The sequence below is a fragment of the Gordionus sp. m RMFG-2023 genome, chromosome 3, assembly GCF_954871325.1.
Source record: "Gordionus sp. m RMFG-2023 chromosome 3, tfGorSpeb1-WG-v2, whole genome shotgun sequence".
Classification (NCBI taxonomy): Eukaryota; Metazoa; Nematomorpha; class Gordioida; order Chordodea; family Parachordodidae; genus Gordionus; species Gordionus sp. m RMFG-2023.
This window is the reverse complement of record NC_088777.1, coordinates 21856633-21882731: the sequence shown is the minus strand read 5'-3', so window position 1 is coordinate 21882731 and position 26099 is coordinate 21856633. Positions and strand designations below refer to the sequence as shown.

The 26099-nt window shown below is 29.1% G+C and overlaps 1 protein-coding gene across 1 annotated transcript in view; it reads left to right on the top strand.

The window, feature by feature from the left end:
• LOC135926806 (structural maintenance of chromosomes protein 2-like) overlaps nucleotides 1-26099 on the top strand; it is a 44096-nt gene that overhangs the window by 5993 nt on the left and 12004 nt on the right. The window contains exons 7-10 of the mRNA XM_065462736.1: nucleotides 4580-4729; nucleotides 15874-16066; nucleotides 24960-25168; nucleotides 25380-25655. Of these exons, the coding sequence (XP_065318808.1) occupies nucleotides 4580-4729; nucleotides 15874-16066; nucleotides 24960-25168; nucleotides 25380-25655 (828 nt within the window). The remainder of the gene's footprint in view (nucleotides 1-4579; nucleotides 4730-15873; nucleotides 16067-24959; nucleotides 25169-25379; nucleotides 25656-26099) is intronic.

Here is a 26099-nt window from a genome sequence, read left to right as displayed (position 1 = left end):
CAACCCTTATCGGTTACTAAAATATATATCCATTAATCTTTCAACCTTAGGCGTTTCACCATTTTCAATATATTATACTAACAAATACTTCTGATTTTGGAACATCATATGTAGCATCACTATAATTGAAAAATATCTGTTAAAATTAATTTCTTTTTGAATATTTTAATAACCATATTTTTAGCATTGTTAAATAAATTAGCCAATTTTAAATTAAGATCTTTGTCAAAATAATAGTACACAAGCCTCGAAATTTTGTTATAGTTGTCCAAAATTCTCTGCCAACTATAAGCAAAATCTCCAAACTTGCGTAATATTTTTTGGCTAATTAGACTAGCCATTTTTAAAAATCGAGTCATTTAATATTTTTCATGGTATTTATATTATTATAAAATAAAGATTGGAATATAAAATGGATTAAAGATCTACAAATTATCACCCAGCCCAAATAAGTTTTGAATGTGCTTGGTATTTTTTAAAAAAAAATTGGGCCTGATATTTTTTAATAAATTTTGGGCTGGAACCAAGTCAGGCATAAATTTTTAAATAGATATCATTACATTTTGTCAAATAAATTGATAAATTTTAAAATTCTTACAAGAAACAAGGCGCTAATATTTTTTATTTGTAGAACATTTTTTTTACAAAAAAATAATATTAAAATTTACATAATTTAAATACATAAAATAATTTTGTACTTCTTTAAATATATTTTTTTTATAACATTCAAGTCAATTCCCAATCCATACAAATTTAATTACAAATAAAATAATCAAAATATTAATTTTTTTACATCAATTAAAGAATTTTGAATCTCTTTGAGCTTTTGTTTTTCATGAGATAAATTTTGATCAGCATTTTGTTTTACTTTCCATTTTACTGTCTTCTCTTTTAAGTTCACCCAATTCTCCTTCTAGATGTTCGATGTTATTCCTCTTTTCCTAATTTTGTAATAAAATACAATATATAAAGTCTCCTATTAATTAATTAAAACGTTCAGACAGGAAAAAATATTGAATGCCAGAATCAGAAATGTACCTTTCCTTGATCCAGCATAAAATTTTATTTGTAATTAAATTTGTATGGATTGGGAATTGACGTGATTGTTATAAAAAAAATATAATTAAAGAAGTACAATTTTGTGGAAATTTTTTGTAAAAACAATGAGCTCCGTGAAGTTGGCCTAACGATTGGAAGCACTAACGATGAATCATATGTCATTTTTTAGTGCTTCGTTAGTGCTTGTTAGTGCTTCAATCCATATAGTAGCCGAATTCAAGGAAAAAAAGTTATAAGCAAAAATAAAAATTTGTGCCAACTTCACGCTTAAAAGTCGATTGAAAGCACTAACGATGAAACTTTTTGTTTGGGATCAGGCTGGACAAAAAAATTTTTTTTATAAAAATTTTGGGCCAAGGCTGGGCTTGAAAAACTAGGCCCAATGCAGATCACTAGTTTATATTTTAATCCATTTTTTTATATCACTTCCTTTTTTTTATTTTTTTTGTATATATGACTTGTAAAACAAATTTTCCTCCAAATATCCAAGGGGAAGAGGGGGGGGGTACAATATTTTCTAAAAAAATTTTACCACCATCATTATCTTAATTTTTTTGGGTTGGAATTTCTAAATCTTTATTTTTGGTTGGCACCTTATAGAATTTTATTTTTGATTTTAGAACATAGGATTTAAATCTTTCAAACAATTTATTTCTTAATTTTTTTTATCAAATATTTTAATTTTATTAATTAATATTTTTTTGTATTTCAACAATAAATATTCTCATTAATTATCAATATCCAGATTGTATAACTTTTGATTGGCATTTTTATAAAAAAAAATAATTTATATTATAAAAATAACTAATTTGAGGTTCTACTCTACAACAATGGGGGTACAATATTTTCTAAAAAATATTTCAAAAAAAAGTACCCCCTTTCAAATTTTCCCCTACATTTTATGGGCAACAGCTTGGTGCTCTAGCAAGTGTTGATAAATCGTTTCATTTTTGCATACATTTTAAAGTTTAAAATCCTTGTAATAATGAGTTTCTCTGATTTTTATAAAATTTGAAAAACGTTGTTAAGACCAATCTCTTTATATATTATATATAAAAAAAATAGGAATGCCAAGTTTTCACCTTCATAGTAAAAATCGAGATAAAGAATATTTATTTAGCATAATATACAATAAATTGTCCTACTATAGTTTAAAATGTTTTTATATAATATTCTCATTATTGTAGAGATTCTTTACATATTTATATATATTTTAGTTTTTATTGCTAAATTACTTAAAGGCAGTTAAACATGTATTATATTCCAAAAATATTTTTTAAACCATTCAACCTCAGAATTTTTTGTAAAATTTAAAATTTTGTTATTTTATATTTTTTATTATTATAAAAATATCATAATAAATATATTTTAATAATATTAAAACAAATAATTACTTATGCTACCTACAGAAGAAAAAAAACTTAAGTATCCCCTGATAAAAGAAAAAACTTGGCATTCCATTTTTTTTACAGATGTAGCTAGTTTTAGTGACATTTGCTTAAAATTTTATAAAATTCAGAGAAATTCTTTTTTTATCAAAAATTATAAACTTTATAATGGAATTAAATGGACCTTCCTGTTAAAATTAATTTTAAAAATATAGAGGCGACCTCAGCAAAGAATTCTATTTTCATCAGCAGATGAGAAATCTGCCAGTCTAATTTCCTAAGCATTCACTCCTCTCTAGGATGATATGAATCTTTTTTTGAAGTTTTTTAAATGTTTTTCTATATAAAATTTAATATTTTTTTTTTAAAATATATTCTTATTTGTATTTTTTAAAATATATTTCTGATTTGATATTGTTCACATTTGTATTTAATTTTTTAAATTGAAACTGCTTTTTAAATAAAATTGACTCTTTTATATTAAATTAATATAATTAAAAATTAATTGAAATTATACACTTTATTTTGATATTAGAAATTATTAAGAGTTTTAGTAAATATTTACAGTGAAAAATAGTGTTGACAATTAATCGAGTTCTTCTGATCACAACTAAAAGTCATAGTCGAGTAACCTAGCAAAACTAAAACGACGTTGACTAGCACCCATATTTTCTACTTTTCAAGAATATTTTTTTAAAAAAAAAACATGAATTAGATATATTTGTAGCCATATATCTTTTATTTTAGAAATTAAAAATCAAAATCTTTGAATATTTTTTAAAGAATCCGTTATATTATTCAAACCAAAATGGGCATATGAATAGTTGACTAATTTGGTAGACTTAGCTTGAGTCATATTGTAGCTTACTAAATCTAGTCATATAACAACACTAGAGAGAAGTATATTATTTCTAAATTTAATACAAAAGAATTTAGCAAAAATTTTTTTTTAAAATTTATGTAACAAAACTAAAAAAGGAAAAGTAATTTTATCTTTTCCATTATTTTAAATATATGAAAAAATTATATTAATTAATTTATTTGTAATTACTCATTTAGAGCCAAAACTTAATCTACAAAATTTTAAATTATGAAATGACAAAAATCAGTAATCATTATAATAGTAATTTAAATTAACAAATCTTTTTTAGATTAATTGCTTGGAAAAAGGTTCAATTTTGAAATAAAGTGAGAAAAATCAGATCATGCATAAAGGATTAGTTAATTTATTTTCGTTCTAAATTAATTCTTCTTTTTATATATTTTTTTAACTCTTAAAATTGTATGTTAATTGAGATAACCTTATATCTTCAAAGTTATCAATATTCATCTTTCTAAAATCAATTTTAATATATTATAAATAAAAGGACAATGATATAAAATAAATTTAATTAAGCTTAAAGTTTATCATATTTATAAAAAGTTTAGCTATCAAAATTTAAGGTTTATAAATTTACGAATTTAATGGTTTATTAAATTAGATTCAAATCATTTTTACGAAAAATAACCAATCCTTGAAGTTTTTTTAAATAAAAAAATAATGATTAATTACTAGTTATAATTTTCTTTAGGAAATTATGTCTTTGCGACTATCTGATCCGATATTTCCCATGATGATTTGGAATCTCTCAATTATAAATATTATATTTAAGGCGATTTTTAGTTTTTAATAATCTGATTTATCCGGATATCATTTCACTACTACCTACCTATTATATTAATTTCAAAAAATTTATCGCTTCATTTATTTTTATAGATTTTTGAATTTATGTGAAAAATTAAAATAAGCTGTTTTCAAAAGTTCACGGTAAAATTTTATACAAGGTAGGTATATTGATCTCAAAATTCATTTTCTGTAAAATCTTATTATTCAAAATTTATGTCTGAGTAAATGGTTTAAAATTGGGATTCCGAATCACCATGGGGGGGGGGGATGTGAACAATTATTTTTATCGAATTTTTTTACCTTAAAAAATATTATATTTAAAAATCGATTAATCCAAATATGGACAATTTTATGCTGGATCAAGGAAAGGTACATTTCTGATTCTGGCATTCAATATTTTTTTCTGTCTGAACGTTTTAATTAATTAATAGGAGACTTTATATATTGTATTTTATTACAAAATTAGGAAAAGGGGAATAACATCGAACATCTAGAAGGAGAATTGGGTGAACTTAAAAGAGAAGACAGTAAAATGGAAAGTAAAACAAAAAATGCTGATCAAAATTTATCTCATGAAAAACAAAAGCTCAAAGAGATTCAAAATTCTTTAATTGATGTAAAAAAATTAATATTTTGATTATTTTATTTGTAATTAAATTTGTATGGATTGGGAATTGATTTGAATGTTATAAAAAAAATATAATTAAAGAAGTACAATTTTGTGGAAATTTTTTGTAAAAACAATGAGCTCCGTGAAGTTGGCCGAACGATTGGAAGCACTAACGATGAATCATATGTCATTTTTTAGTGCTTCGTTAGTGCTTGTTAGTGCTTCAATCCGTATAGTAGCCGAATTCAAGGAAAAAAAGTTATAAGCAAAAATAAAAATTTGTGCCAACTTCACGCTTAAAAGTCGATTGGAAGCACTAACGATGAAACTTATATCATTCTTTAGTGCTTCGTTAGTAGAGGTTAGTGCTTCAATCCATTTTGTAGCCGAATTTATGGATAAAAAGTTATTCACGAAAAAAACAAAAATAAACAAATATTGGCGACGTGCCAAAACAAAAACTAGAGTAGTACTTAACATCCGGTTTTCGCCATTATTTAGTGCTTAATTAATGTATTTAAATTCCATTATTAATTTAGTTAACCGCCATATGGAAAAAAAGTTATTAGGTAAATAAAAATTATGACGTCACGATTTAAGCGTGATATTGGCCGAACTTTTGGAAGCACTAACGATGAAACTTATATCATTCTTTAGTGCCTCGTTAGTAGAGGTTAGTACTTCAATCAGTTCCGTAGCCGAATTTAAGAATAAAAAGTTATTCACGAAAAAAACAAAAATAAACAAATAATGGCGACGTGCCAAAACAAAAACTATAGGAGTACTAAACATCCGGTTTTCGCCATTATTTAGTGCTTAATTAGTGTATTTAAATTCCGTTATTAATTTTGTTAACCGTCATATGAAAAAATTGTAAAATGTTAAAGAAATTTTTAGAGGTCAAATTTCGGCTAGAAAATTATGAAAGCACTAACGATGAAACTTATATCATTCTTTAGTGCTTCGTTAGTAGAGGTTAGTGCTTTAATCAGTTTTGTAGCCGAATTTAAGAATAAAAAGTTATTCACGAAAAAAACAAAAATAAACAAATAATGGCGACCTGCCAAAACAAAAACCATAGGAGTACTAAACATCCGGTTTTCGCCATTATTTAGTGCTTAATTAGTGTATTTAAATTCCGTTATTAATTTTGTTAACCGTCATATGAAAAAATTGTAAAATCCTAAAGAAATTTTTAGAGGTCAAATTTCGGCTAGAAAATTATGAAAGCACTAACGATGAAATTTATATCCTTCTTAGGGCTTCCTTAGTAGAGGTTAGTGGTTCAATTACTTTTGTAGCCGAATTTAAGAATAAAAAGTTATTTGCGAAAAAAACAAATAATGGCGACGTGCAAAAACAAAAACTATAGTAGTACTAAACATCCGGTTTTCGCCATTATTTAGTGCTTAATTAGCAAATTTGAATTCCGTAATTAATTTGGTTAACCGTCTTTATAAAAAATTGTAATAGGCTAAAGGAATGTTTAGAGGTAAAATTATGGCCAGAAAATTATGAAAGCACTAACGATGACATTTATATCCTTCTTTAGGGCTTCGTTAGTAGAGGTTAGTGCTTTAATCAGTTTTGTAGCCGAATTTAAGAATAAAAAGTTATTAGCAAAAAAAATAAAAATAAAAAAATAATGGCGACGTGCCAAAACAAAAACTATAGGAGTAATAAACATCCGGTTTTGCCATTATTTAGTGCTCAATTAGTAAATTAAATTCCGTAATTAATTTGGTTAACCGTCTTTATAAAAAAATTGTAATAAGGATTATGAAAATATATAAAATTATAAAATATGTAAAACCTAATTAAAAAATTATAATTTATAATTATATAATTAAAAATAAAATTCTTGAGTCCTCAAAAATGAACCATAATTGTGTCTAAAAATTTCTATTTTAATTTTTTGTCGATTAAAAAGGAATTCTCTTGGTTCATTTGTAAATAGTCGTATTTTATTACGCAGATTTTTTAAAAACATAAATGTTGAAGGCAAAAAATGCCCGTTAGTAGAAGTCACTACTGGAGTGAATATGAAGTTTTTAAAATTTTTGTATTTGTTTGTCTTTTTAATTTCTGCCTGTGTTATTAAATTGAAATTTATGTTTGAAGGGAATGATGAGACACACGTGTAGTCCCAATGAGTGATTTGCCGAGGGCCCAAGGTATGGTTGTCATACCATCAGGTCTTAAACCATCTACTTGAGATAAATTTGATGGTTCAAGATTGTTTGTAATGTGTGCAGCTGTTAGGCTTTTATTTATTATATGGTTTACAGCGGAGTGTTGATTTATTAATCACATGTGGGGAATTCTGTGGTTAATTTTTTATATTACTCAAAAAATTTTGATTACTTGTAAATTTTTATAGTATGTAACACATTTCCATAATGTGAAACATTCTTATATAGTTAAATAACTTTCCATAATTATTGTAAAAAATATTTTGATATAATTTTTTAAAAAAAATTTTTTAATAAAGACGAACGTCAAATTTATGAATCGAATATAATTTTTTAATGTTTTGGTCTAAAATTTTCTTAGGCGTCGAGAAAGGTGTCAGAAAATTTGAAGGATTAATATGTCAGTAATTTATCGAATCAGGAACTCTCAGAATTCCTACATAAGTATTAGTGATCTGCATCGGGCCTAATTTTTCAAGCCCGGCGCGGTCCGAAATTTTTTTAAAAAAGTTTTGCCGGTCTGGCCCGAACCAGAAATTTTTTTAAAAAAATTTACCGACCCGGCCAGGTCATGCCCGAAATTATTTAAATTTAGAAAATAATTTTTAAAATTATTCAAAATAAAAGACATATGTTATATGTTGTCTAGTTTCTATAAATAAAATCAAATATCTTTATTTTACAAAAAAAATTTAATATACAATTGATAAATTTAGATATATTTAATAAAATTTCTAGGCCCATCCCTACCCGGCCCTTTTTAAAAAATATTAGGCCCGAACCCGATTTATTTTAAAAAAAATAGGTCTGAGCACGGTTCGACGGGTACTTTATAATATTGTGAACCTAATATAACTAAAATTTATGATAGAAATAAATATATGCGTAAATTTTTCGAATAAAATAAAACTTAGTAAAAAAGAACAATTTGAATTAAGAATAAAAAATTTCTGAGAATGTTTTAAACTATATCATTCAATGACACCTCAGAATAATAGATGCTGGAGAAAAAATGTAGTTGTTACAATAAAATAATAAAAATTATATAATTATTACACAAGAATGGGGTTCAATGGACCTATTTAGACAGTAGTGGAAATAATATTTTGTGACTTGGTTACAATATGCATTTTTTAATTACTTGGGGTTTTTAATCAAACTAATTAGGGTTTAAATTTTACAAAATAAGTACTAAATAATGGTAAAAATAAAATGTTTGTAGCTGATAGATTTTTTGTTTATTTTGTTAATAACTTTTTTATTTTAAATTAGGCTATTAAACTGATTGAAGCACTAACCTCTACTAAGGAAGCTCTAAAGAATTATATAAATTTCATTGTTAGTGCTTTCAAAATTTTCTGGCCAAAATTTGACCTCTAAAAATTTCTTTAGCACTTTACAATTTTTTCATATGACGGTTAACAAAATTAATAACGGAATTTAAATACACTAATTAAGCACTAAATTATGGCGAAAACCGGATGTTTAGTACTCCTATAGTTTTTGTTTTGGCACGTCGCCATTATTTGTTTATTTTTCGCAAATAACTTTTTATTCTTAAATTCGACTACAAAAATGATTCAAGCACTAACCTCTAGAAGGATATAAATTTCATCGTTAGTGCTTTCATAATTTTCTGGCCAAAATTTGACCTCTAAACATTTCTTTAACGTATTACAATTTTTTATAAAGACGGTTAACCAAATTAATTATGGAATTCAAATTTACTAATTGAGCACTAAATAATGGCAAAACCGGATGTTTATTACTACTATAGTTTTTGTTTTGGCACGTCGCCATTATTTGTTTATTTTTGTTTTTTTCGCAAAAATCTTTTTATTCTTAAATTCGGCTACAAAAGTGATTGAACCACTAGCCTCTACTAAGGACCTAAAGAAGTGTATAAATTTCATCGTTAGTGCTTTCATAATTTTCTGGCCATAATTTTACCTCCTAAACATTTCTTTAACATATTACAATTTTTTATAAAGACGGTTAACCAAATTAATTATGGAATTCAAATTTACTAATTAAGCACTAAATAATGGCAAAACCGGATGTTTAGTACTACTATAGTTTTTGTTTTTGCACGTCGCTATTATTTGTTTTTTTCGCAAATAACTTTTTATTCTTAAATTCGGCTACAAAAGTAATTGAACCACTAACCTCTACTAAGGAAGCCCTAAGGAAGGATATATATTTTATCGTTAGTGCTTTCATAATTTTCTAGCCGAAATTTGACCTCTAAAAATTTATTTAGCATTTTACAATTTTTTCATATGACGGTTAACAAAATAAATTTCGGAATTTAAATATACTAATTAAGCACTAAATAATGGTGAAAACCGGATGTTTATTACTCCTATAGTTTTTGTTTTGGCACGTCGCCATTATTTTTTTATTTTTATTTTTTTTGCTAATAACTTTTTATTCTTAAATTCGGCTACAAAACTGATTAAAGCACTAACCTCTACTAACGAAGCACTAAAGAATGATATAAGTTTCATCGTTAGTGCTTTCATAATTTTCCAGCCGAAATTTGACCTCTAAAAATTTCTTTAGCGTGTTACAATTTTTTCATATGACGGTTAACAAAATTAATAACGGAATTTAAATACACTAATTAAGCACTAAATAATGGCGAAAACCGGATGTTTAGTACTCCTATAGTTTTTGTTTTGGCACGTCGTCATTATTTGTTTATTTTTGTTTTTTTCGTGAATAACTTTTTATTCTTAAATTCGGCTACAAAACTGATTAAAGCACTAACCTCTACTAACGAAGCACTAAAGAATGATATAAGTTTCATCGTTAGTGCTTTCATAATTTTCTAGCCGAAATTTGACCTCTAAAAATTTCTTTAGCTTGCACTTTTTTCATATGACGGTTAACAAAATAAATTACGGAAATATACTAATTAAGCACTAAATAATGGCGAAAACCGGATGTATAGTACTCCTATAGTTTTTGTTTTGGCACGTCGCCATTATTTGTTTATTTTTATTTTTTTGCTAATAACTTTTTATTCTTAAATTCGGCTACAAAACTGATTAAAGCACTAACCTCTACTAACGAAGCACTAAAGAATGATATAAGTTTCATCGTTAGTGCTTCCAATCGACTTTTAAGCGTGAAGTTGGCACAAATTTTTATTTTTGTTTATAACTTTTTTCCCTTAAATTCGGCTACTATACTGATTGAAGCACTAACGAAGCACTAAAAAATGACATATGATTCTTCGTTAGTGCTTCCAATCGTTCGGCCAACTTCACGTAGCTAAAACAATGACGTAATTAGTCATAAATCAACAGGGATGGAGAGGGCACAAATAGGCCAATTATTTCAAATTAAAATTGATCTACATTTTTTTTAAAAAACTAAATTTTTTTCCCATATATTGTTTTAAAACTACAAAAAATTTATTTATATCTGTTAAATATGTTATTCCATATTTTATTTTAATCTAGTTTTTATACCTCTTATGCATAGCCTTAAATACACTTTAATTAAAAAATTTTTTTTTTATCCCACTTTTGTTTTGCTCTCGCAGTTATTTCCGGAGATAACCGGACATCTCGGCCTTTATGGCTTTGATGTCCCTAAGGCCTTTATTGTTAAAAACAAGTCAATCAAAAATTTACAGTATAGCAATAGAAAATAAACAATGAATATAATTAGCGTAATAATAACTATTTATGTAAATAAATATTGAGGGATGAATCGTTCTAGCTAAGTGTTGTTTATTGCTGTGATTTTTGATTGACGTATGTCAGGCCATGTCTTGGGAAGAAATGGATAGTTGATCCCAATTGTACGAGACGGTAGTTGCGTCGTCTTCGAGTATTGATAGGTTAGAGATTAGCGAAGGGGTATCCTGGCTAGACTGGGGCCCGAATAGAGACTCGTCGTCTTGCTGAAGTAAGATTGCTCCTTCTAGTATGGGACCCTCGAAGAGTCCTAAGTGTCTCCTTGGTGCCATCCAGGTTCTTGATGGTAGATCGGCTGGATTGTCTTCAGTGGGGATCCATTGTATATTTTGGGAGATGGCAGTGAAGTTGGACAATCCTAATTTTATCATAATCTGAGTGATGATGATTTCTAGTGATGGGGATCGCGAGCCTCCTTTTCTAAAGGTATAGTATGCCACTGATGAGTCCGTGAAGATCATTGGGTGTTCATTGTTACGGTGTATTGCCATAATTGCTCCCATGCCGACCGCTAAAATTTCCTTACCATTGATATGGGATATTGCGTGCATCGGAATGTTGAAGAAGAGGCATGCTTCACTGTATGCTACCGAGAGGTTGTCGGTTTCCCAGAAGTTAATACCCATGTGGGAATTAGATGCGTCGACGTATACGGGTGAGTTTGCATAATAATGTAAGGGCAAAGGTGTCGCTAACGCATCAATGATTAGGCGCGCTTTGGTGAACGCTAGGAAGGTGTCCACTACTGGGGTTAGTTGTCCGCTATTCATAGTGACGTAGTAGGGTGAAAATAGTCTTGACATACCCGTTATGGTGTAGGCGTAGTGGTTGACAACCCCTAGGACCCTGGCTGCAAGCTCGATCCCTATGTCAAGGTGCTGGTAGGAGTGTCGCCGGAAGACTTCTAGACACTTGAGTAGTCTTCTTCTCGTACCAGTATCCGCGGAGACAGTTTTGTTGGTTAAGTCAATGGGAACACCTAGGTAGGTGATTAGCGGTGTGGGATCCAACACTGATTTCTCTGGCGCTTTCTGCAAACCCCAGCCTTCGAGGGTGCAGCGTAACGATCGAGTTGACCACTTAACGTCATTTTCGTTGGGTCCATAGATCAGAATGTCGTCCAGATAGACGTTGTAATTGGCTTTCTTGACGGTTTTAGCGCATGCATCTAGGATGATGGATTGGAGGCAGTAGGGGCTGAAGAATGCTCCCATGGGTAGCACCTTGTACCGGTAGTTACTGTCGTTGAATTTGAATCCAAAAAATTTCCTTACGCCGCTAGCTAGGGGGATGGAAAAGAAGGCGGATCTGATGTCAATCTTGCAGGCGTACGATGCCTGTTCGAGCTTGGCTGACATGAGCGGGATTGATCTCAAACGAAAGGGGTAGTGCAAAAAGTTTTTAGAGACTTCGGAAAAGTCGCTGATGACTCTGGGCGCTCCATTTCCTTTGGGAATCACGAAAAGCGGGGAACAGATTTGGTCCTCGTCAGCCGGCTCGATGACATTGGCGACAATGAGTTGTCTTACGATGTCATGGTATTTATTGTGTACGCCCGCGCGGGTATTGTGTTTGAAGTATATGTTATTATTATTGTTTATTTTGAGGTGATCAATGCGCGGGCGAAATCCTCTCTCAGCAACTCTTCCCGTGAAGGGAGATATAAGTGGTCCCACTGTAAGTCTTGCGTTGCTGATATTGAGGCTAGGGCGAGCGGCTAGCTGTTCGTCTGAAAAGGTACTCCTAGGACCCCCGACAACGATACCATTGAGGATACCGGGAATGTTGGGTGTGCTTGAGGCGCCTCCCTGGGGCATACCAGGTTCATCGTCGGTGCTATAGACGGAGTCTTGTAGTTCCGAGATGATTGACCGAGCTGCGCTGCTGTCCGCCGAGCTACTCGATGGTAGTGAGTCAGAAAGGGGACTAGGTGTCCACCATTCGAGTATTCCAGAGTCCTCCGATAGGAATGAGGGAATATCCGATACTGACGGAGGGCTAACTTCAGGGATGTTGCACGCAGGGGTATGATTGCTGTCTATTGCGGAATCCGATGCATCACTGTCCCTGTCAGTGTCTGTCGGCGAAAACATCTGATGCCTCAGCTCCCTAAGAAATTTATTTACTATAGTTAGCCAGCTAGGGGGCTGCGATGTTCCCGCCCTTCGAGCCGGTGGGCCGTTGCTCGGACCGGTAACCCCTGGATGTACCGGTGGGTTGATAGTAGGAGGTAGAAGAGATAGTGGTAGAGAAGAGGAGGGAGATGATAGAAGGGGAATCGGGAGTACGACGGAGTCGCTACTTCCTTTTCTTGCCCCTGGCGGGGGCCGTGTCCTTCCTTTCGGGGCGCTTACGGTAACTGGAGGTAGCGGGGCCTGTTCGGCCCCTATCTCGAAAGGGCAAAGGGTCCTGGTAAACGGTGATGTTTTCCCCTCATAAAAATTTTTCTTGATACGAGGCATCGTTGTTTCTAGCGGTCTTCCAGTTCCAGTGGATGGCTAGCGCTAACACTCGAATTCTTTTGGCTTGAACTTTCAGCATTCTGATGTCGGATTCCGGCGACAGGAGCTCCAACACCTCGGCGATGTGCTTGATCTCGTGACGATCTCTGTCATTGGCCTTGCATCTGGGCTCTAGGAGATCTTGCTGCAAGCCAGCCCAAACTTTCATGAGTCTATCGTAAGCCTCAGCGGATGTCGCTGGCGGTTCGAGCTGGACCAAGGGCAACGTGGGCGGTGCTCCTGGTGTAGATGGCGGTGGCGGCGCCTCGCTAGTCTGTGTACCAATCACTTGTGGGGCTCTTTCCCTCGGGGTATAGGTGACGGGGTACGTTGTCGCTGTCGGTCCTGGTTTACTTGTGTAGAAAGTGCTGCCATGCGATCGGAAATGGCGTTCATCGCTAGGATAATAGCACGGGTACTGGGATCGACGGGGACAGCGTCCATTGAATTGTCCGGCGTGAGAATGAGGTTAATGCCGTCCAGATTCGGGTTCTGTCCTAGCGGTAGGTTAGCGGTATCAAGAGGGGGTCTATTCCCTGCAAAAGTTCCTTGAATAATACGAGGTCTAACCATGATTTCGGATTAGTTGTGTATACAAATAAAATTTACAGTATAGCAATAGAAAATAAACAATGAATATAATTAGCGTAATAATAACTATTTATGTAAATAAATATTGAGGGGAAATACATAAAAATTAAATAAAGTATTTTAGGTCTCTCTTTTGTTTGATTTAATCACATTAAAAATAAAACATATGGTTTTTATGTTTTCTTTTAATCAGGGGTTTTTCGTACTTTTGGATTCCTTAGTAAGGTGTTCGGTAAATATAAATTAGATATTTAGGTCTCGGAGATCGCCCTGAATCCAGAGGTATAATTTGAGTTCCGAAAAGTATAGGGAATGGTAGGTTTTATACCCAATTATGTAAGATAAAACTAACACAACTCCTCGTAAAAAAAGTTCTTTTTCTTACTTTGCAATTATATTTTAATTTATAATTGCGCTTTTTATTTTCTCTATAAAAAAGACTAATTTTTATGTTTATAAATTAACAAATTTTTGGTTTATAAATTGTTATAATTAATTAATTTTTATTTTTAATAAAAAAGTTTTACTTATCTTTTGTATATACGAGCGTTTTAGTTTCTTAAATAATCTATAATGACTCATATCCGATCCCATGGACTGACTGGCGAGGTGGCCCCCCAAATTTAATATCAGACTTTGGAACCAGAACCCTGAGAATCTTGACAAATCTAAGAACCATAACCTGGAACCCTATTTTGAAATTGATAAGAAATGGAACTAGAACCTATTTGTTTAAAATATTGCATGATGTATTTTAGAGAGTATATTTATTGTTTACATTTTTTTAATTTTTTTTTGATTGCTTTAACAATATCTGAAACCAGGAACCTTTATAAATGTAGTTTAGGAACCTGAACCTACTTTTCAAAATTTGATTCACTGGAACTAGAATCACTTTTAACCTTTTTTTTTCGTTCAGGTTCCAACTTCTTATTTATATATAAAAACTTTTTAACAGACCTTATTAATTATATATATGATTAAATATATAGTTATGGAGGTTTAGCAATTTAAGCATAAGTTTTTTTAGTTTAAAAAATCTCATTATGCCTGCACCATATTTCGACATAATTTATATAGTAAATGTCTGCAAAACCAGATTGTGTTTAATTTTTATTTTGGGTTGGGCCGTGCTGGGAAATCTTTTTCAATGAGGTTGGGTTAGGAAATATTTTTGTTATAATTTTTAATCAATAATATTAATAGATGATTTGAGTTTGAAATATTTACTTTGCGACACAATTTACATTTAAGTGTAGACTTTGTACCCTTAATTTTCTTTATTGGTTTAAAATATGTTTCAAATTGGGGTTAAATCATCTTCATCTGAAAAAGTAAGTATATTATGGACATAATATTCTTAAAATAAATTATAAAATAAAATAATAATACTATTATTAACATTTACTTTGATTTATGATTGAATATTAATTAGGTTAACATTCGACTAAAAATTTAACAACGAGAATTTAAAATAAAAATGAAGGAATGTTTGTTGATATGGGTTAAACTTGGTTTAAATTATTCATATTTAAATAAAAGTAATTTTATAGTACAATAAAACATGTTTTTCTTTTTTTAATTTTTTTTAAGAAAAAATTTAAAGTTAACGAGTAACGTTTACCGTTACTAAAAAAAAGAAACGCGTTATCGTTACTCCTCTAGAAGAAGGTAACGAATGGCGTTCCTTTTCTTCAAAAAAGGTAACGCCGTTACTTTACAGCATTATCTAGAATAGATTAGTGACTATTTTAAACATTATAAATGGCTGCTTGTACCAAATAAATGTGGTTGCCTTCAATTTTTTTTATTTTTAAATTTTTTTTATATTATTGTCTGCTATTTCACTTAATCTATTTTTTAACTAATTTTTTTTCTTACAGATAATTTATTAAATTTTGCATTTGTATTTAACCAAGAATATTGTCTATTTGGTTATAAAAAAATTAATATTAACATATTTTTTTTGTATTTTAGAAATTTAGGCATGAGAAAAAATATGAGTGAATGAGCATTAATAACATAGGGTAGTATTTGTAGTTATTATATTTTATCTTATTTGCAAACATTAACAAAACAATAGTGTATTCCCAAAATATCTTATTGACACATACATTTAAATCATAGATATTATATTTATTGTATGTAATCATCTATAGGAGGAAAAACAAAAGAAAACAAACGCAAAGATTATGAACGATTACGAAATACCTCTTCAAAAATTGGAACAAAATTTTAAAGATGCTCAAGTTGATTGCAGTAATGCACAAACAAGGTTGCAAGCATGCAACACGGGTATGTTCGAAGTCCAAGAGGGGGGTGAATCAACTACACTCACCCAACAATTCATAAGTTTTATACATCATTTTTTTAAAATATTTATATATGCTTTACATAAGAATCGTATTTAACTAATCTTATTAAGATTTCACACTTTCCTAAAAATATAGTTACACTAATTTTATTGTATTAATAACAAGCGTAATTACTGATAATACATAAAACATGTTGATTATGAGAAATAAGATAAGTTAAGTATAAATTCTAATTTTGCAGATATTGAATCCATAAGTAATTATAGGTAAAAGATGTATAAAAACAAATATTAAAAACTTATAAATAATCATTTTAATATTGCTAAATACTAGCAGAACACACTAACACATAGTAACCAAGCCTATTGAAGTCAATGACTAATAATACTATGTAAAATTTGTAAAGAAAACTGAAAAATATTGAACCGAAAGTTATATATCAACCTCAAAAGATCTTTTGAAGATAATAAAAAATCATCAAACATATTAGATTGTGTCAAACAATTACTGAGGCATCTAGTATAGACTTATTAAAAATGAATAAATATCTAATATTGAATTATTTTATTTATATACAATTAAATTGCTGGTTCTAAGCTCGATGGACTATTATTAGAGTGAAAAGCTCTATTGGTAATTATATTTATTTCCTGGTGACATTTATGGCGCCCTTTTAAAAGTGGAAAGGATGATGACCCAGGCTGTCAATGTTGACCTGACAGTTTGCAAGGTGAGAGCATTATGATATCTCCGCCTACGAAAGCCTATTTCCACAAGAATCTATATTAATCTGATTTATTGGTGAAGTATTATTTAATTAGACCTGTGCGCCGATGAAACTATCGGCGGCCGGCGCAATTTTCAAAAATCTAATCGACGGCCGGCGGCGAGCCGATTTTTAGCTGCCGTCAACAAAATCGGCGCAGTTATAAATTTTTATAACATAAATTTTTTTAATTGCTTAATAATTTTTTTAAAAAAAACAAATAACACTACTCTACAGTTATCTCGGCATAATTTTTAATATTTATTTAATAGAAAACTCATTATAAATCCAAAATCGATTTCGTAATTTTATAATTATCAAGTATAAAAATTATATTATTTAAATTTTCGGGACATAATGATGATATCCTTGAATTAAACATCTATCCAGTGGTAGAGAAAACTCTTTCACTAGGTGTGCTGCTAGCCGGAATGCAAAGAATTTTTTTGGCGAGCTTGGAAAGATTGGGAAGTTCACTCTTCTTTTCTCTCCAAAATTTTAGAACGTCCACATCTTGTGAATATCGTTGCGGCATTCTTGTTCTAATTAACCTATAAATTTGATACCTTCAAAAAATCTTTCATTCCTATATTATCCATTGATTGAAAAGGTAATAAGCCAGCACAACATAGTAACACATAATTTCTTGCTAAAAGCCATTTTTTAGAGGTTTTAGAATTTGTCTGGAATTTTGTTTTTGAATATAAAATATTTTTTTAAATCTTGCGATTTTGATGAAGTATCTGCTTTAATATTATGTTCAGAAGTCAAGTGTTTTAACAAATTTCTTGTGCTAATATTTGTTGAAAAGTTTTGAATTTTAAAGTGAGGTTATATTTTACAAAAAATATATTTTAATTTAGTAAAGATTTTGGATATATATGAGAAAATAATATTTAAAAAAATATACTGTGGAAATGGCTTATTTGAATCATCATCATCTCCAATAGCCATTTCTAAGCAACAATTGCAGTAAAATTTGTGAAAATTTATGGAAATTGTTTTGTTATCTCTTTTTAAGTGTAAGTAGTGTTGTTAAATGGCTCGTTTTGAGCCGAATTTTAAAAACGGCTAACTCAATATTTTATCCAGAATACTATTACGCAAGCCTGAATATTTTGTTTGTAGAAGGAACAAAGGTTTAGACATCTATTAGCAAAATCTCGAGACTTAGGCAATATTTTTCTAGCTAAAATATTGAGTTAGCCGTTTTTAAAAATCGGCTCAAAACGAGCCGTTTAACAACACTAAGTGTAAGTATCCAAAAAATTTCTAGACTATGGATTTTTTATTTTCCAGATATTAAAATTATTTATAGAATTATTAAATGTAGATGCATCCATTTTAAAAATATGTAAAATTATGGTAACTTTTGGAATTTTTGATTGATTGAATCTATAATGACGTCAATATAATTATGATTTTAAAATAGTAGAAAATAAAAATTCATCAAAATCCTGATTGACATTAAAAAAATTACAATAGTGATGTTGACCAATTATTAGAATAAAAAGGTATAAAATATGGAAGTAATTTTTACACCGGCCGTTCGCCGCCGATATGAAAATCAGTGGCGTGCCAGCGAGATTTTTCTAAACGGCAGCGTTTTCGGTGTATGGCCAGCCGGTGCACAGGTCTATGTATATATAAAAATTCAACATTTATAAATTTATTATTTTAAGATAAAACTGTAATATAATTAAAATGTAGAAATCTATTGTTAGTTTTAATCAGAGACTGCAGAGGTACCATTTATACTAGTGATCTGCATTGGGCTTAATTTTTCGAGCTCGGCCTGAAATTTTTTTTAAAAAAATTTATCGACGGCATGAATTTATTTAAATATAGAAATTAATTTTTATAATTACTTAAAATAAAGACATATGTTATATGTCGCTTAGTTTCAATAAATAAAATAAAATAATATATTTTACATAAAAAATTCAATAATATAAAATTTATAAATTTAGATATATTTTAAAAAAATTTCCAAAGTCGAACCCGACCCGGCCTTAATTTTTTTTAAATATTAGGCCCGGCCCAAACCCGATTATTTTAAATAGAATTAGGCCCGAAGCCCGTTCAGGCCGGATATGAGCCTGACCTAACTTTGCAGATCTCTACTTTGTACGTCCTGGCTAGGATTTTTTTCGGTCTTGCCTAGCCCGGATTTTTTTTATAAAAAATTATCAGGCCCAGTCCGGATTTTTTAAAAATATATTTTAGCAAGTTGTAGAATACTTGCTGATAACTCTATATCGATTGAGGCATAGGGGCCGGTATTTTATAAGGAGTCTGTCTATGTGACTCCTAAAGAATATAAATGTTGGTATGGCCTCAGGATAGTTTTCTATTTCTGGGTCCTCCAGACATCTTTTCCATAGTTTGTTGATAAATATTTAACCGTATCTCAAGAGGATTGTGAGCTATTATGTTTTCGAGTGCTTCTTTAGTTTTAAGCATCTCGAATGTCCCAGTTTCAAATAGATGATCATGTTTACCAGAGGCTATGTATACACCTCATATATACATTTGGCATAACAATATGCTACTCTATAGCGATATTTTGCAATATCCCCATTTTGGGAGTAAAATCTATAGGGATAGTTTTGAAAGAAAAGTAACATTTTCCCCTTTTGGCTTTTGACAAAACTAGCCTCTATTTATTTTTACCATGAATATTTGAATTTAAGTCTAATAAAGCTTCTGCTATGTCAAGAAAGGAATCTAGATTTGTGTAGTTTGAGAATTTGCAGTAAACAAAATTCTTAATTTGAGAATTTATAAAATTTTTAATTTATTGAGTTAATAGGCAAAATCACAGAATCTTGTTATATGGAAAAGCATTGGATGAACCTAGATTATAAACAAAATTTTTAATTTGTGAAAAACTATGTTAAAATATATTTAATATTTATTTTATTACATTTACACATAGCTATATGTTTTATGGTAATTATTATGTCCTTTAATGATATCTTAGCTCTACCAGAACATTGTCACGATAACTTAGGTGTATAAACTTTTTATTAGCACTTTTTATCAATTACTCGTAACCTTTAAATGGTTTCCTTTATGAGTTTTCTTAAAATTAAAAAAAAAACATAAATTTATATAACAATATTAATTCAAATTTTATATTTTGTATTTTTAAGATAGCATTTCTTTACATAATAATCCTTACAATAGTTATCTTTAGGTAATTTATTAGTTGATGTCTAAAATATTTTTTATCATTGCCATATTAATTATGTTATAAAAAGATTGGTCGTTTGTTGTTATTACAAAACTAACATTTAATATAAATTTTATATTAACGCCTATGAAGTACATAATTTATAAAAATCATGTATTTCTTTTTATAAATAATCAAATAAGATGCAATCAGGTTAAGATAACTATTTCAAGAAAATTTTCTTAAATTATAAACTGTGTCTAGTGCTTATTATTCCTATATTATTGGAAATTTGTTGAGAATTGGTCTAGGCTTATTTTTTAGATAATAAAGATTATTTTAGTAAATAAATAAAATTTTATTACCCTACCATAGATATTGCTATTTTTTTTATTTATAAATCTTGTATATTTAAAAAAAACAGCAATTTGATTATTTTGCGCGCTGAATTATACCCCTCTTAATTCATCACATCAAATTTTCTGCATTTAATTGACGTGACACCAAATATATCTATTTATTACGCTTAATAATTGTGCAGATTTGTCGTGGCATCCTAAGTGTCATATTGTTTTGCTCATTTTAAGTTTTATTTTATCATTTTTATTTCGGCGAATTGTTGCTGCTATTAATCCACGCCATATTGACTAGCCAAACTATCACTGATCAGAATTGCCTATGTGGTCAATTTGGAGTCACTTTATCACGCGTCACGTCGACATTTTATCACGGCGACACTATCATGAGGACTATCATGACGACATTTTATCACTCAGTTACTATATCACGCGTCACTTTATCTTGTGGCACTTTATCATGCGACACTTAAAAATTATAAATAGGGCTGTGCCGATATTAAATATCAGATCGGCACCGATATTTAGCCTTTTTCAAAAATATAGGATCGAGCCGATGCCTGTAAAAAACCGATCTTATCTTTTTTTATTATTTTATATATATTTATTTTACATTAGTAATATTTTCTAAATAATTATTTTTTAAACAATGCAAATACACAACACCCCTTAAATTTTATTTATTTTTTAAAATAGATTTATAGTATTTTAAAAGTTTTTTTTTATAAAATAGAAAGGAACACCCAAGGTATTTTAAATCTTTTTAAATAATAACGCCAATTTTATTATTTATACTTTAAATAAAAGAATTTTTTAAAATATGGTATCTGAATTATGGAAATATTTTTCAAAAGACAAAGTTAATTTTTCAAAATGCGTTATCTACGAAATACTAATTTCATAGGGTGGAATAAAGAAAAATTCATTTAATACTACCAATATCCGTAAAATTTTTTTAATTATTGAAGTAAAAAAATTAAATTAAATGCATAATTAGATTTTTTGCATAAAAATATTGATTTCTTAATTACATTTGGTTCAAGGGGGTGGGGGTGGTGAAAAATCAATATAAATATCTTATCGGGTGAACCATATCGGATCGATCGCATCGGCGAAAAATATGTGGATCGGCACAGCCCTAATTATAAATAACAAAATTTAAGTGTGGTGTTTTTGTTATGTTTATTATTAACTAATAAAATTCTTATCTCTTAAAATTCTTGAAAATAATGTATTTATATTTTGATATTTTTTAAGTCAATCGTTTTTTCACAAAGATTTATAATTTTTAAAAATTAAGGTTTTGAATTTACCCATAAACATAATAATATTTTTTTCTTTATATATAGCTCAATTTTCTATATTATTATATGTTAAGGAATATATTTTTATGAATTTGGACTTATATCAAAAAATAAACCTACCCTCTTATATCAAAATTATGAATATACGAAATTTAGAACAAATAGAAATAAATCAATATCCAGGAAGTGCGCTAAAAATAAATCTCAAAAATGCAATTCATTTATAACTACAAAATTTAATGATATTATAAGAAGTCGCCTTGATCATACTTTTAATAGTCAAAACAATTGGTATCTTTATTTAAAATTTTTATCTATATATACTATTTTATAATTAATTTAACTTCTATAAGTATTCAATTACATTCATCTATATAATATTAAATATAAATACACCAAGTTCAAGTTCGTCTACTAATCTTTTTTATTTACCGAGTTCAAGTTAGTCTATTAATCATTTTGTTAGCTTTCATTCCCTCTTTCGACGGTTTTGAATTCTTTCTTGACTTGGCTTTATTTTATCTTCTTTTAACGTTATATTGTCATCTATTTTTATTGTATCGGGTTCAATTAGTTCTTCTCTTGTTCGTATTTCGTCGGCGTGTTTTCGCGATTTTTTCTTTTTCTTCTTCACTTTTCCAGGGTTGTGATGGCGGATTCTACTGATATATGGCAATCTGGTATATCTCTGCGTTGTTTTTGATACAGTGTTTTTCAACATCTTTATCTAATTGTTCCCACCTTATAATGTCTCATGATGGATTTCATTGATATAATACCCGGATGTCCCTTATGCAATACATGTAAATCTCTTTTTTGTAGTGAGTACGGAATGATTAATCTGCCATTCCAAAATAAAATACCGTCGTCATATTTCATCTATTTTTGTTATAAAAGTTTGTAATTCTGGTGCTTGATTTTGTATATTTGTACCATTTATTAATATTTTTACTCTTTTTAAGATTGGATCTTTTGCAGTTTCTTCTCTCAGTTCTTTTCTAGATAGAGTTAATGTGTCATACGTAAGATTTATTATATAATTTACTGTATTTTCGCTTGTTAATCTATCATCATTTTTCTCTATTGGATTTGGCGATAAAGCATATTATATTATTAGCGCCATTGTACATAATATCGTAATCATATGGCTTTTATGCCCACTTATTGTCTTCAGCTATATTTGATTTATAATGGAATTTCATTTTTTTATAAAAATGTTTTTTCAGATAATTTGTAGGCCCAACGTAATAATCTAATCTCTGTTATTGCCATACTACGCCTGTTATTGCTTTAGCTTCTTGAAAATTCGTTTCAGTTATCATATTTTTCTTGGCTTGGTTAGAAGCATCTGTTTCTAATATTAACTCGAGGTCCAGTTTATAAAACTATATTTCTTTTGCTCTTTCAAATAATGTATCATCTTTTTTAGTCTAATTCCATTTAACATTTTTACTAGTTTTTTTATGTAATTCGGCTATAATTTTATGTAAGTTTGGTATGAACCGTGTTGTATGATAGTTTAATATAACTGAAAAGGATTTTATATCATGTTTATCTTTTGGAGTTGGATTTTTTTGTATTGCTATTATTTTATTTTTATCTAGGTCTAAATCCATTTTATCTTATCATCTAGTTGAACTTTTACATAAGCTTCGCCCATAATTTTTATTGTATTATTTCCATATGTAGTTGGACTCTAACCATCTAATTTTTGGCCTCCCAATTTTATTCCATATTGTTGCATTAATGATGGTTACTGCTGAATTTGATCATATTCTATTTTAATTTCGGGGTTGTTTATTAATATAGTAATTGTTGAGTGCTGTCCATATTTGTAGACTTTTCTTATTGAGAAATCTAAATCGTCATCGTTACTATTGTAATTTGTACCATAAACTTTAAGTTGCTTAATTTCTTACATTTGCTGAACGCTTTTCCGTATGCTGGACAATTTCGAATAGCATGAAAACTATTACAAAAATATCAGGGTTTTCTTATAATATTATTTGTCTAGTAGTTATAACTTTGAACTGGTTCTCTTTTTACGTATATTTTATTATCATTTTGATAGTGCCTATTATCATTATCATTATATCGTCGATTATTATCATTTAGATTTAATCGTTTATTATTATCATTATTTTTGGTCGTCTCTTTGATTTTATAAACCATTTTATTAATATCATTTATTTAAAGCTATTTCTATAACCTTGTTCTTAACGGTTAGTCTTTGCCTCTAGTATCTGGATATCTTAGACGTAGTTCTTTATCTAGTTATGACATCAATAATCCTGCGATTAATTAATCACGAATTCTTAGTTCAATATTATCTTCAAATTAGCATCTACGGGCTAGTTCCTTTTTAGTTTTTAAATAACTCAATATGGATTTGTTGGTCCGCGACTAAACAGTTCTTTCATCTTTAAGTTGTTTTGCAACTTTGTATAGATGTGCCCATACAACATCATCAATTTTTCTTAGAAATAATAATTTTTTTATTTTGGTTATTATATTTATTCCTCTATATGCTATGAATAATTTTTTCAAAGTTGCGTCATTTTGGAATATTCTTTACATTCAATATATATTTTATATAATCTACATAATCATCAAGAGAACAATCTTCTTTTTGGAATTGATTTAAATGTAATTTTTGAAATATCACCCATAATTTCTAAAAAGATATATACAATTCTATTTAATATTTAACTTGACTGAAGACCGCATTTTTTTTTATCTCGTCACTAATTTTATAATCAAAACAATTAGTATCTTTATTTTACTATATATACTATTTTATAATTATTAAATTTAACTTCTATAAGTATTCAATTACACTGACCTTTTAAATAATATTAAATATAAATACAATATATTATTTTATGACAAATATATTATTCAAAAACATTTGAATAACCTTATAAAATATAGCAACTCATGTAGGTGCTATTTCCAAATCTAATGCCAGAAAAGCTATTTCAGAGATGAAATCAAAATTAAGTGAGTATTCTAGTCCTTCGTTGGTCACATTACTAAATTATGATAATAATACATTAATGGTTACGCCAAATTAGTAAGCCCTTTATCGATCATTACAATCAAATGACTGAGTAAGTGTTGTCGTGATAAAGTGTCGCGTGATAAAATATTGTTAGGGGGCGGTAAATTAACCGCGCCGAATTATCGCTGAGCAAATTGGCTGCACCCAATTGACTGCATTGAATTTTTGGTGTGTCAGAATGATCACGCTAATTCTGGCTCAATATTAACTTGTCATTAATTTCATTGAAATAAATTACTACTAAATCAAAAATATTATTGTATTTTAGAATTACAATCAAAGCTTGCAGAGTTGCAAACGGAAAAAGAACAAATTCAGATGAAATTAACTCATGCACAATCCAATTTGAGGGGCGAACTCGAAAAATCAAACAACTTCTCTAGACACGAAAAAATTGATCTTCCCGTTCAAGAAAAAGAATTCAAAGATAACATAAAATTGTTGCATTCCATCGAGAAAACTCTCGATACTCTTCAAGTAATCATGTTAGGAAGTTGCTAATTATTAGCAATTTATGCAACATTTTCATTATTAATTCATATCACTTGAACCATTTATTCAATTTCCATATTTATTTTGCTGTTGCTTTTTAAAATTAGCAGTTTAGTAATTAGTTAAGAATTGATATTTAGACTTGCCATTCTAATATGATTTATTAGTTTAATAATTTTTCTTGAATTTTACAAAGAACGAGCTAAAAAGTCATGCGTACCATATAAACCCGGATGAAATGGATGCCGATAAACTATTAAAGGTTCAACTACAATCAAGGAATCAGTTGATCGCGAACATTCAAAATGAAATTGGCCTGAAAGAAGGCAATTACCCTGAATTGAAATTCGATTTCAGTGATTTCGCAAACATGAAATCAAGCGAAAAGGTTAAGGGGAAAATCCTAAACCTTATAAATGCGTTGACCAATCAGAAATATTGTCGTGCTATAGAGGTAGCGGCTGGTGGTAGGGTAATATTATTAACTTTATACCGTTTATCTATAATTTATTCAATTATGAATTACTTTTGCAATAAAACCACAGGGTTTTTATTTGAACTACACTGGGTATATGGGAATTCCATTTTACACTAAGATCTAGATTGATTTTGGAGGATATTTGGAAGCAACTTCTGTCTAATTTGGCTAAATGATATGTAGGGAATGTTAAGGCCTTTATCCAGAAAAATATTACGCAAGCCTTATCAATTAGTAAAATCTCGAGTTTTAGACAATATTTTTTAGGCTAAAATATTAAGTTAGCCGTTTTTAAAATTTAAACCAGCCATGCTATTAAACAACACTTCATGAATTATCCTAAATCAGTGGACTAGAATTTATTCTATAAAATCTAGAAAAAAAGTATTTTTTTCTATTTCATTAATTAGTATGAATGTTAATCATTTTAATAAAATA